This window comes from Rhincodon typus, chromosome 4 (genome assembly GCF_021869965.1).
Source record: "Rhincodon typus isolate 14 chromosome 4, sRhiTyp1.1, whole genome shotgun sequence".
Classification (NCBI taxonomy): domain Eukaryota; kingdom Metazoa; phylum Chordata; class Chondrichthyes; order Orectolobiformes; family Rhincodontidae; genus Rhincodon; species Rhincodon typus.
This window is the reverse complement of record NC_063335.1, coordinates 5,941,963-5,955,044: the sequence shown is the minus strand read 5'-3', so window position 1 is coordinate 5,955,044 and position 13,082 is coordinate 5,941,963. Positions and strand designations below refer to the sequence as shown.

Sequence of the window (13,082 nt, the reverse complement as noted above, 5' to 3'; positions counted from 1 at the left end):
GGGACAGAGAGTCACAAGCATCCCTTTGAAGACCTGTCAGGAAAAAGCACTGGGACAGACCTGCAAGCATCAGGGTGAAACTGCTAATCTGCGGGAAGGCTAACTATGACAAATTTAGGCAGAACTGCAGAATGTAGATTGGGGGCAGCTGTTTCAGGATAAATCCACATCTGTCATGTGGGAATCTTTTAAAAGCCAGTTGATTAGAGTTCAGAAGCAGCATGTTTCTGTAAAAATGAAGGACAAGAAAGGCAAGATGCAGGAATCCTGAATGACACAGAAATCATGAGCTTAGTCAAAAAGAAAAATGAGGCATAAGGTTTAGCAATCAGAAGATGGTCAGAGCCCTTGAAGAACTTAAAGAAAGCAGGGATAAACTTAAACAAGGAGTTTGGAGGGCTAAAAGGGACCACAAAATGTCCTTAGCAAACAGGATTAAGGACAATCCCAAAGCGGTTTATACATATATAAGGAACAAGAGTGTAGCTAGGGAAAAGAGTAGGTCCAGTCCGTGACAAAGGAGGGAATTTATGTTTGGAGTTGAAGGAAGTTGGTGAGGTCCTTTAATGAATACTTTGTATCAGAATTCTCAAAGGAGAAGGACATGGTCGATGGTGAGTCTAGAGAGGGGTATGTTGATATTTTAGGGCATGTTGATATAAAAAAAGGGGGAGGTGTGGGTGTTTTGAAAAGCATTAAGGTAGACTCGGACTTGATGGGATCTACCCCAGAATAATGAGGGAGGAAATTGCTGGGACCTTGTACAAAATCTTTGTATCCTCTTTAGTCACAGGAGCAGTCCCAGGGGACTGGAGAATAGCCAGTGTTGTTCCTTTCTTTAAGAAAGGCAACAGGGATAATTTGGGAAATTACAAGCTGGCAAGCCTTGCATAGTTGAAATATGGACTTCTTGGCGATAGGTAGCATGGCTTTGTGCAGGGAAGGTAGGGCAGGACTATGGATGTTTTCTGGCAAGGCCTTTGACAAGGTCCCTCATGGAAGGCTGATCTAGAAGGTGGAATCACATGGAAGAGTGGTGAGAGCTGGTAAGGCGGATACAGAACTGGCTTGGTCATAGACGACAGACTAGCAGTGGAAGCATGTTTTTTGATTGGACATCTGCAACCAGTGATGTTCTTTAGGGATCAGGGATGTCTGGGACTCATGTTGTTTGTAATATGAACGATTTGCAGGAGAATATAAGTGGTCTCATTACTGAATTTGTGGATAACAAAGATTTGAGGAGCTTCAGGTAGTGAGGAAGATTGCCAGAAGGCACAGCAGGACATGGATAGGCTGGAGACTTGGGCAGAGAAATGGCAGATAGAATTTCATCCACACGCATGCGATGTGATGCATTTTGGAAAGTCTAATGCAGGAGGGAAGTATGCAGTAAATGGCAGAACCCTTAAAAGCATTAACATACAGAGGGATCTAGATTCACCCAGGTCCACAGTTACCTGAAAGTCACAACACAAGTGGACAAGATGGTCAAGAAAGCATATAAGCATGCTTTCCTTAATCAGTCGGGACCTAGAGTATTAAAATTTGCGAGTCATGTTGCACCTATATAGAACTTTAGTTAAGCCATGTTTGGAATATTGTGTACAGTAGTGGTCGCCACACAGCCAGAAGGATATGGAGGTTTTAAAGAGGGTACAGAACCTGTTTGAAATGTACTAGCTATGAGGAGAGATTAGACAAACTTAGTTTATTTTCACTTGAATGCCGGGGGCTGAGGGGCAGCCTCATAGAAGTTTACAAAAATATGAGAGGCATGTATAGTTGGAGTCTTTTTCCTAAGGTAGAAATGTCAATTACTCGGCATGTGGGTTTAATGTAAAGAGGGAAGGTTTAAAGGAGATATGAGAGGCAAATTTTTTTAACACAGAGGGTGGTAAGTATCTGGAATGTGCTGCCAGGGGAGGTAGTGGAAGCAGGTAACAACAGCAATATATAAGAGGCATCCTGACAGATACTTTTGTACTTTGTCTTTAGTCATAAAGTCAGTATTCCCATGTGCTTTTTTCACAGCAGCCATCAACAATGACCTGAAACATTAATCCATTTCTCACCACAGATGCCACCTGACCTGTTGAGTGCTTCCAGCATTTCCTGTTTACTTTTCAGATTTCCAGCAACTGCAGTTGTTCAATTCAGGAGCAAAGATTTTTGTTTTTAATCCCCAGCTCGCTTTCCTGTTGCATCCTTTTTAAAGCTTTAACTTCTTGGTTTATATTGTTTCTCCTAAATTTTTCTTCCAAAAAACAATCACTTGCCATGTCATTGATTTGTAATGTATTTGCCATATGTCTGTTTATTTCACCACTCTGACTTCCTGAAGTCTGCTGTTATCCTCATTGCTTATGACTTTTCCAAACATTGCGCTGATATCCAAATCCAGGTTATTGATAAGAGCAATAATTTTAATAAAAATTATTGCTAGAAACCAGATTACACTTCCTCTGGTCTGCGAAGCAATAGTTCTACACACTACTTCATTTTGTGTCTTTCAGTCATTTTTGTACCTGTGCTGCCACTGCATGTGTTAATCCCACCGAGCTTCAGTTGGCTGGCATTGTCTATTGTCTACCACTTTCTCAAAGGTCATGTGAAATGTATGTGCACAACGTCAACCCTCATCATTACCTTGTCAAAGAACGCAAATCAAGTTGGTCAGAACTGATTTGTCTTCAAGTAAAACATACTAAATGTTCTTCTAAGTAATAAACCCAATTTGTCATTTCGAGGTAATTCTAAATCACTAATGTTAGACTGTTTGTTCAGTAATTAGGTATTAATTCCTTTTTTTTTTGAATAAAGCATTGATCTTTGCAACTTTCCTGTCTCTGCCATCATTGCCATATTCAAAGAACTTCAGAAGACTGTGCTTTGAGCCTTTGCTGCTATCACCCTTATTTTCCCAAGTAACCTAAAACTGTGTCCATCTGGACCATCTGTGACATTTTCAGCTTATGTGCCACCAACTATTTTACCAACTTTTTTAAGACTATGATATCAATTTCTCTACCATCAGTTCCATTAGTGGGTAGCATCTTCTGATGACAAGTGCATTTACTCTGTTAACCATTCATTCTTGTATGTTATAGACCGATAGATCCCAAAAGATAATTACTAATGTATAAATCTCATTGCTTTTAATTTCTAGATACAAAGACATTCAGCCTTCTATAAAACTTAAATACTCTGCAGAGCAGTTTCGTCTAGAGGCTGCTGCCATGTTTCTGAGGGAGAATAAACTCACTGAAATGACAGCCTCTCTGAATTATCTTGATCCTGAAGACCAGCTATTTTTCCTCAAGTCAAACAAGTGTTTGTCTCAAGCAGCTGAGCTGTTGAAAAGCCAGAGCCGGGAGGAGGAAGCTGCCATTTTGATGCGGGAACACGGAAAGCTTCAAGAAGCAGCAAGACTTTCGAACAAGAAAGAATTTCAAGCTGAGTGCCTCATTGCCGCAGTCCGAGTGAGTCTACTCAAAGAGAGCAAAGGAGAAGAGATAAGTGCCTCAGACAAAGAAAGCATCCAAGATATGCTGGATGAAGCAACCAAACTCTTCAAAATCAGAAAACGACAGTCGTCTGATATAGCAGAAGCCTTGCTCTTGAAGGGTCTTTTAAACAGAGAGACAAATGTGATTGCAGAAGCTTTTGAGATTTTTGTCGATGAATATAACAGTGCTGGAGCTGTGGAGAGCCTCTTTTTCTTACTGCAGAGAGACCCTAAGGCTTTGTCAGACTTTGAACGATCATTGACTTGTCTGGAAATGTTGATGAGTTTGGTGAAAGCACTGGACAATCCCCAGAACAATGCCGAGAAAGACATGGTCAAAGCTTGCTATGCGTTTTTTGGAATTTTGCAAGTAGATGCCAAGTATGGCAGAATTCCACTGTATGAAGGAGTGAGAATTTTGCAGCTGGATTTTGACTTGGACCTAAGTGAAAAGCAAGGCAATTTTTACAAATGTGAAATCAAACAAATTAGGATCTTCCTACAGAAGCACTTTCTGCGTCACCTTTGTGACTTTGCTGATAAAATCAAGTCAGTGGGACAGAATACTCCAGATATTTGTCCAAAGTTTATCTGTGGTTTAGCCTGTAACTCTCCTTCCTGTCAAGATTATCATAGGCCTTTGAAAAGATATGAAGCAAAATATTCACTTAATGCCAAGGTGTATCTGACTGTTCTAAATGGAATATTGCTGGAAGCCAAAGATTTCTATTCTAAAGACACCTTTCCAGAAGTTGAGAAAATTGAAGATATTCTTACTGGAGACCCATATGCTTTATGCACCCCTCTGCTGAATGCTTTTTACCCAAAACATTTTCACCAGAGGGTTATATCCGAAAGCCCTGTTGTTTGCCGAGAGATTTTGGGATTAATAAAGGTGATTCAGTTTCACAGCTTCAAATCTGTGCTGCGGGAGTACATATCTCATTGTTTTCAATGTTCCACAGTAGAGGAAAGAAGAGAATCAACAGATTTGTGGGTACAGACCCAACAGGTTTATCTTCTGACTTGTGACTACCCCAAGAAAATTGAAGATCTGCTCTCGAAAGTTGAGCAAGAATATGACTCTGAGCGAAAGAAATGTGAAGGAGGCTCACGTGTTCAAGACAAAAGGAGAACAGGCCTAAGAGGCAAGCGTGGAATGTTGCCTACCAACACGTTACACTTATGTATTTTCAGACTTCTAGTTACATCTGTGAAGGATTTTTATGAACACGCTGACCCAGAGAAATGTATTCATCACTTTTTCCGGTTCATGAATGTACTAATTAAAAGATGTGCTGGTCTCCTCATCCCGAGTATAGCAAATACCGTGTCAGTGCTTGAATTCCAGTTTATTTTGTGTTGTTCCACCCTTATGCGTTTCAAGAAGAACCTTGTGGTTTGTCTCCCAAGGAGTTTTATAGCTCTCATTCATTACTGGAACTTCATGTTCAAAGTTAATGTCAAACACAGAAAGTCCAGAGATGCATTTAACATCATAAGTGAGTTCAAGCCAAAGGACGTCCCCAAAGTCATTTATAAAATGAATAAACATTTGACTTACCTGATCAGTGTCTTGTGTGGTGGGGAGCGCAGAGACTTCAATGTACTTCTGGATGCTTTCAGTGATCCAGATTATACTACTTCGGGAGAGGCTGAGAGGACAGCAGTTCTGGGAGTGGTGATGTTGATAAATGCAAGATACGTTTTGGAAGAATGTTCGGTGGAAACGATGATCAGATCTAGTTTCTGTGAAGTAGAGGAACAGTTGAAAAAACTCACTCAACACCATGGATCAAAGGTTCCAGCAAGGCTCATAGATCTTGTTGAAAACGTTAATAGAGCACAAAGTGTTAATGATGTGGTGATCAGCCTTCAGGAGTTACTGAAGGCGAGAGATGATGAGTATTTGCATGACTGCTTCTGGAAATGGGATCATCCCTCTGGCCCTGGTTCAGTACCGGGTATTTACTTTCAGAACATTCAAGCTAAAAGATTCATTAATGAATGTTGGACAAAAAATTATGAGATTGCACACATCCCGGAGAAAGACCACGATGCTCCAGACAATGCTCTATACCTTGAGGAAAAGGATGAACACCTCCAGGACATGGCTTTTGAATTGCAAAAGAAAGCAAATTTGAGACGGAAATGGCAGTGTGTAGTACATGTAATTAATGCATGCGGGTACCTGCTAAAACTCTTGACGCACACAGATTCAGATACTATCCAACCGAAGACTGAGGTTCCCAGCAACTTCAAAGAGGCCTATGTAGATAAGACGCAGTGCGATATTTGTGGAGTGAGATTTTCTAAGAGCTATGCTGATTTATGTCGAAAGCAGGAACATGAAGAAGCTGCTAACCATATCTCAGAAAACTGGGAAGACAATGAAGATGAAGAGGAAAGTGAAACTTTATACGTGAACAATTGTTTCGAAACCCACATCAGATTCGAAGAGCATATAAAGAAAGAAGCTGCCTACAATGCTTATTTGACTTACTTTGGGGGATCTGTGGAGCCTGTCATGTGCAAAGGCAGAAGTATGCTGCATTCTCTTGAGGAAAAGGCAACCGATTACTTGACATTTAAAGAACTATCAAAAGTGATGTCTGGAAAACTGCAGGACAGTATTAATGAAATTAGAAATTTGATCGACAGTATCTACAACCAGAAGACCTGGGTAAACGGTAATCTACTTCTCTTCAGAATTAGCTAACTTATTTTCATTATTTAAAAACACGAGAAGTCAATTGGTCTGACCACTGTGTTTTTCTTAAGGTTCCATTTTGTAGTTGCCTAGTTATTGCTCATAGCTTAAACGTAGAATCTTAAGAGTGCAGAAGTCAAGATCCTTTGTCTCATCACTGAAGACCTGTTAATTCCCCTGCACTTTACACGGTACCTGCATTTTTTAAAATTTTCGTACATGCATACATCTCAATGTTGAAAATGATTCATGAACTTATTTCCATCATTCTCTTAGGGACTGGGCTCCAGAACTTAACAACGCGCTGCCTCAAAATAATTTTCCTCCTCTTCCCCTAGGTTCTTTTACCAATTCCTTTAAATGTAGGTGCTGTGTTCCATTTATAGAAAAGTTAATAACCATTGAGGGATCTTGTTGTCATGTGATAATGCCCCTACCTCTGGACCAGGAGATCCAGGTTCAAGTCCCACCTGCCCAAGATATCTGTTATAACTTGTCCAAACTTCTTGATCAAAATAACTCAAATGGAACAGTTTTTTTTTAATGAGAGAAGCCACGATTGTCTTTTTTGGAGCAAAGTATTTGGGTGACGTTTAATAGAGGTGCTGAAAATGAGGAGGGTCTTTCACAGCATTATTTAGGGAGAATTAATAATCACAGGTCCCAGATTTAAGCTCATTGACAAAAGATCCAAGAAGGGGATAAGTTCACTTTTAAACCAGCAAGTTTTTAATGATCTTGAATGCATCCTCTGAAAGCTTGGTGGAAGCAGAATCAGTTGTAGCTTTCAAAAGGAAAACCAGATGTACAGTATGTTTTAGAAGTTTGCAGAGGGCTCTGCAGAAAGCTCGAATGGGACTCGTGGATCGTTCTTTTGTGGAGCCAATACAGGCACAAAAGGTCAAATTACCTTACTCTGTTTTGCATGATCTGATGATTAAGTCAGCCAAAATAATCCATTTCCTGTTTTGTGGAAGGATTGCAATAAGTTGGTGCTTGTTGCTGCCTCTCAACTAAATGATCCTTCAGACTTTCGGACAAATAAAATTCTGCATATTCAACCTCTGTCCTTGCTCACTAATTTAAATGGCTGGCCTCTACTTCTACAAGGCACATCATCTCAGACAATCTGTTACTTCGTCTCTTGTCTTGCTACCCTTAATCATTTTAAACACTGACTTGGATTCTCTCCGAACTCAAAGCATAAGCCTGGATTGCTGAAAGTACGTATGTCAAGGATCATTGTAGTTGACTTTGTATGATTGTGTTTCTTGAGGTGTAGGTGGAGAAAGGAACCAGAATGAGACACAGTTCTTCAGGTGGAGTCTCACCAAAACTTTGTCACAAAGTACAGCTTGGAATTGTTGTGCACGAATATAAAAATAAGCCCAAATATGAATCCAGTTTGGAATAAGTCTGTGTCAGAAATATTCTGCAAATGCCCATAGTAGATTAGTTAAGTGCGGCTATTTAGTGCACCAGGTAGTATTTTGCTGAGTCCTCTCATTAAAGTTGTAGCAATATTGGGCAGTGCAGATTAAGTATCATCCTGTGGGAAAGATGAGCAAAAAGCAGAGCCTATCACCATGGGTGTGTTTTACCAAGCATGTTCAGCTTTGGAGTAGTACTGGAAAGATGTGGGAACAATTTTCTGCCCATTCCTCTGATCTGAGGAATACTTGCATGATAATGGGAGGAAGTAATGTTAAAACAGCCCTTGACTTGGTCTTTTACTCAAACCAAAAGACTATTAACTTAGTCAGTTCTGAGGAAGGGTCACTCGACCCGAAACGTTAACTCTGACTTCTCTCCATAGTGCTGCCAAGCTTGCTGAGCTTTTCCAGAATTTTCTGTTTTTGTTTGATTTGCAGCATTTGCAGGTGTTTTGGATTTTATTAAGTATTAATTTAGTGTTGGATATACGAGACATCGATATAATTCAATTGTTTGTCCATTTATATTCCTTAGGTGAAAAAATATTATCAGAGAAAATTGACATGCTTCAGGAAATTGTAAATGAAGCTGACATGCGACAGAATCAATTACTCTGCCACACTGATGATGGTATGTTTAAATAACTAACAGCAGTTAATCACACCAAGAAGTAATTCTAACTTGGCTGTATTGGTTGTTTTGGCACATTTCTATACAATGGCCATTATAAAATGTTTCTTTTAAGATAATTATCTTAAACAATGTTATATATTATAATTTAATGTTCAGCAAAACCAGTAAGGTTCTTATAATAGATTGAGCAGTCGTAAAGTTATTACGCATACAGTACATGCAACCCATACTTAACAGAAGCAACTTACAGCCACGTCGGTTTGTTAGGGATTTAATTGAACTACAGTCCTGCTCTTAATAATTTAGCTGATTAAGCGCTTTTCAATCCTCTTTCCCAAGAGCAATTAGCGATGGGCAATAAATGATGGCCTAGCCAGCTATATCCGCATCCTGTGAATGGGGAAAAAAAATCTCATTTAAGTCTGTTACTTTGCATGTATTTCTCTCTCACAGCCACACAACAATCTGCACATTCCCACATTACGTCATAATGCCAAAAGTAAACCTACATCTTCATAAGGAAAATCAAATTTACCTTATTAATAACTTGTTAATAAGGTAATTTCTTTATTAAGTCTTTTTTGTCCCATTGGGATAATGATATCCGTATACCTCCCTTACTGTACCTTATTAATATTTTGCAGCTGTTACACATAATTGCTGTCCTGTTAAGTGAAACCTTTACTTGTATGCAGGGCGAACTTAATGCATCCCTGGAGGTGAACTGGGAGATGGGAAGCGGAGTGATGGATGGGGAGGATTTCTCTAATGGGACAGAGTGGAGACCCTGTCACTTTCTCCAATCCCCCAATTAGCTCCAGTGCCCGAAGGGTCAAGGACAGAGTTCCCACCAGCACTGGTATTTACCACCATCAGTGGGTGGGGACCACACACTTGTCAAACAGCCTAGTAAATGCTGGCCTGCAGCTGTTTGTGGGGGAAGATTGGTTGTGACATTTTTCTCGGGCATCCTGAGCTCAACAATGGAACCTGGCTACAGAAATAAAGGCACTGACAAGAAGCCACAGCTCTTAGCCCCTTACCCTCTCCCAGTACTTGACAGAGATCCCACTCCCTCCTCTCTACCCCTGCAACTTACTTTGCCACTGACTATCTTACTTATTGGCCCGATTGCACTGCTGGCAATGGCTAATGCAACCCAGCTGCACTAATGGTGCTGGAGAGCTGCTTATGTCTTATTGGTTGGCAAACCTCTGAGATGAGTAGTTACTTTGCAATGACAGGTCCAGAGACAAATTATCCCTGATGGAGCCAGGACCCCGACAACAAACAGGGAGCCAGTGGACAGGCTGTCTGCTACGACCATTAAATTCCTCCCTTTACCTTTGATTCTGTGCTGTTTGAATTCGGCTCTTTCATGCAGAAAGCCCTATTGAGAGATGTGTTATCTACCTAGTTGTTACACAATCTCACTGTAATTTAGGGATACTTGTAGAGTCTTCAATAGCGTGACTTTAGTTGATTTCCTTATTAAGTAGTGATTGATTTCAAAATAAATTTATCAGTGTCGTACAATCAATCTCAGTTCAAATGTTCAGTTGTCAGTATCTTGTACTATACCAACCTGCATAGCAAAAGTTAATAACTAAAAGCTACATCAAAGTAAGTTTTGAAAAACGGATAGTATTCCAATGGCAGATTTGATTAACTTGGATTAACCCTTTCCTTTACGATTAATATGAATTTCTGACTAATACTGAAAATCAGTATTGGTTGAAGACCAGTTTTTGACAAAATAGCTATTATTTATCTGCTTACTTTTTGTGGGAATTTGCTGCATGCAAACTAGCTGTTACCTTGGGATGTCTTAAACAAATGTGAGATGAAGAGATTTGCTGTCAAAGCTTTTTGTCTTACACTGACCAGGACAGTTGCAAGAACAGCAGAGGGTGCAACAATTTATACTGAATGAGAAGACGGCATTGATTGGTTGGCAAGACATCCATTGCAATGCCATAACCAATCAGCACCATATTTGCATGCATTATGAATTGTTGCTGCCTATGAAATTTTACATTATTGCATCTATCCAGATGAATCCAATGTGGAAAATTTCAACAGCGTCTTTGTCAGCAGTGCTCAAGTTCTGTATTCCACGTGATAAATTGCCTTAAGTTACAGCAACAGGAAACATTGAACAAAGAGATATGTAGTGTGAACAACTAATTGGCTTAACTGGCTTCAAATCAGGCCAGTCACATTATACACTGAAAGTATTGCATTCCTGCTGCTCTTTCGTTTGGTAACAGTTTCTCAAATGTAATGGAGTGTTACCTGGCTAATATGCTCCAGGTTGTTGCTGGAATTCATAACTTAGTTGCAAGTTGCATTATGATCATCCATCTCTGATCACAGACGTATAACTGCAGAAGGCAATGTTATTCAATTGAGATTTTGAATCTACATGAAATGTCAGTTGCCTTCAGAAGAATATCTTTGTTGTGCCTTCACCTTATTGTCTCTGGCTGGAGGCTCCCTCACCCTGTTGGCATGTTTAACCATGTGCATTTCTATCAATTTGTTATTCCATTAAATTTCTAATGCACACAACAATATTTTGCCAGGAGCTGAAGCTAACCACAGTGCGGCTGATTTTGAAGAAGGCCTAGAAGACAGGCAAGAAAACTTTGATGAATTACGCTCTAAGAAAAGGAGGAAGGGCACCAAGAAAAAGCGAAAGCATTAACATGAAATCAAACATGTATACTGGGTGCACAGAAGGAGATCAGAATTTCATTGTATACCAGCGTTCATTTATCGTTTGTGCCTCTGATAATGCTGATTGAATGTACACATCATTTTGTATTTTCCAATACTTATATCATGAATAGTTATTAGTTTCCTTTATACTTTTATGGAATTCAACGCTTGCATTGCAAGAGCCCTCCTTAAAGACCAGGCTTTTTAAACTGTTTTAAATGTTGACAATAAGGTACAGCGTTCCTTTTCTAAGACGGTCTGGTTATTTTTCAAATTCTTTTTACAACTAATTTACAAATTAGTTTTTTACCATTATATGATTAATATGTTGGTCCTTGGAATCAGAAAAGAATGCTCATCCTTAAAGTATTATTCAGATAGAAGGATATTTTCCTGATCAGAGTTCATAAAATCCCTACAGTGTCGAAAGCAAGCCATTCGGCTCATCGGGTCCACACCAATTCTCCGAAGACCATACCACTCCAACCCACCCCACTACCCTATCACTATAACCCTGTGTTCCCCATGGCTAATCCACCCAGTCTGCAAATGCCTGAACACTATGGGGCAATTCAGCATGGCCAATCCACCAAACATGCGCATCCTTGGACTGTGAGAGGAAACCAGAACACCTGGAGGAAACCCATGCAAACCTACAGAGAATGTGCAAACTCCACATAGACAGTCACACAAGTGTGGAATCGAGCCTGGGTCCTTGGCACACTGTGAGGCAGCAGTACTAACCATTCAGCCACCGTGCTGATGAGCTGCAAAACTTCTCAACCAGTTCTTAAGGTCATCTCTGACCTAACTGGAAGGTCATTTTTAACTTGGACTATTTTAGAAAACTCATCTCTACTGAAACTCTCTTATTCAGTGTCTTGTCTCAAAAAGACAGTGCCTCCTAGTGGTAGTATGGACCTTAAATTTTTTTTCTGGATTTGCTTTAAAACTTTATTTATCATGGTTATTGTCTCATTTTGTAAAAGGCTGTTGCATTTGAAATTTTACTTTGATTTGCAAAAATAACTCAGAGGAAAACAGTGTAAGATGATTGTAATATGTCATTTACCTATGTGGATGTAGATTACCTGTACTTTTTATGACGTTAAATCATTTGTTTTAAAATTGAATGTTTTGTGCTTACATTTGAAATAGTTGTTTGTAGATATGAGCTTACTTGGACCAATTTTTTTTTTACTAAAAATCAACAAGCTAATTTTGTTCATAAATGTGAAATTTCTCAAATGTAAAAACAGGCATTTGAAGTCTACTCATGTTAATTAAAATTTCATTTTGGCCAGGGAAGGAAAAAAGCTATATTACCCATTGATTTGAATTAAATGATTCAAATAGCCAGCAGGAGGCAATTTCTTTTTCTGTTGGTGCAAGATTTGAGTACTAATTAATAGCTTGAATTATGCTTTTTGAATTGTGTAAAGTAATTGGTAAAAATTGCTTGATACAAAAAAAAACTCCCATCAAATAATGGCTTTTGCTGAAAGTTTGAAATATTTTAAGAACACCATAGGTTATGACATTGCTAATTCATATAGTTAGTTTCTTGTATTTTTTTAAGCCATTGATTTGATAAAATGTCAAGTTTGCTTTGCACCCTTGGAAAAAGTTGCTTTCCAAGTTTAAAATAATGTTGGTCAACATGTGAAATTCCCTCTATTCTTCTAGAGTCTAGTTTTAAGGACAAGAAAATGAGTAAATAAATTGCTAAGTGAGTTCCAAATGTATGTTAAAATACGTATATTTTATACTTTACCAATTAATTTTTTCTGAAAAATTGTGTGTATAATGTTTTACGAACAGAATGAAGCTTTAGTTTTTCTAGATGTGACTTTGAGTACAAAAGGAGACTTTTCCTTCTAAAGCATAATTTTTACTCAGATGCCTTATTTAGCGTCAAGTCTGTAATAGTTGTTCTAAAGATTCCTGTGTTTTTTGGGTCTGTATTATAGAAGTAAAATCATTTTCCACACTATTATCTTGTGTTGTCAGTTTCTGACTGTTAGAGACAATGGATTGGGTTAATTTGACTAATTGGATTACTTAATCCTATTTGGA

General features: G+C 38.9%; 1 protein-coding gene across 5 annotated transcripts in view; it reads left to right on the top strand.

Moving 5' to 3' along the window:
- LOC109933307 (TPR and ankyrin repeat-containing protein 1) overlaps positions 1 to 12,999 on the top strand; it is an 89,827-nt gene extending 76,828 nt beyond the window's left edge. For all 5 annotated transcript variants that reach the window (XM_048595555.1, XM_048595553.1, XM_048595554.1 and 2 more), the window contains 3 exons: positions 3,170 to 6,198; positions 8,187 to 8,282; positions 10,871 to 12,999. In XM_048595555.1, coding sequence (XP_048451512.1) covers positions 3,170 to 6,198; positions 8,187 to 8,282; positions 10,871 to 10,992 — 3,247 coding nt within the window. In that variant the 3' untranslated portion in view covers positions 10,993 to 12,999. The remainder of the gene's footprint in view (positions 1 to 3,169; positions 6,199 to 8,186; positions 8,283 to 10,870) is intronic.
- The last annotated feature ends 83 nt before the right edge of the window (positions 13,000 to 13,082 follow it).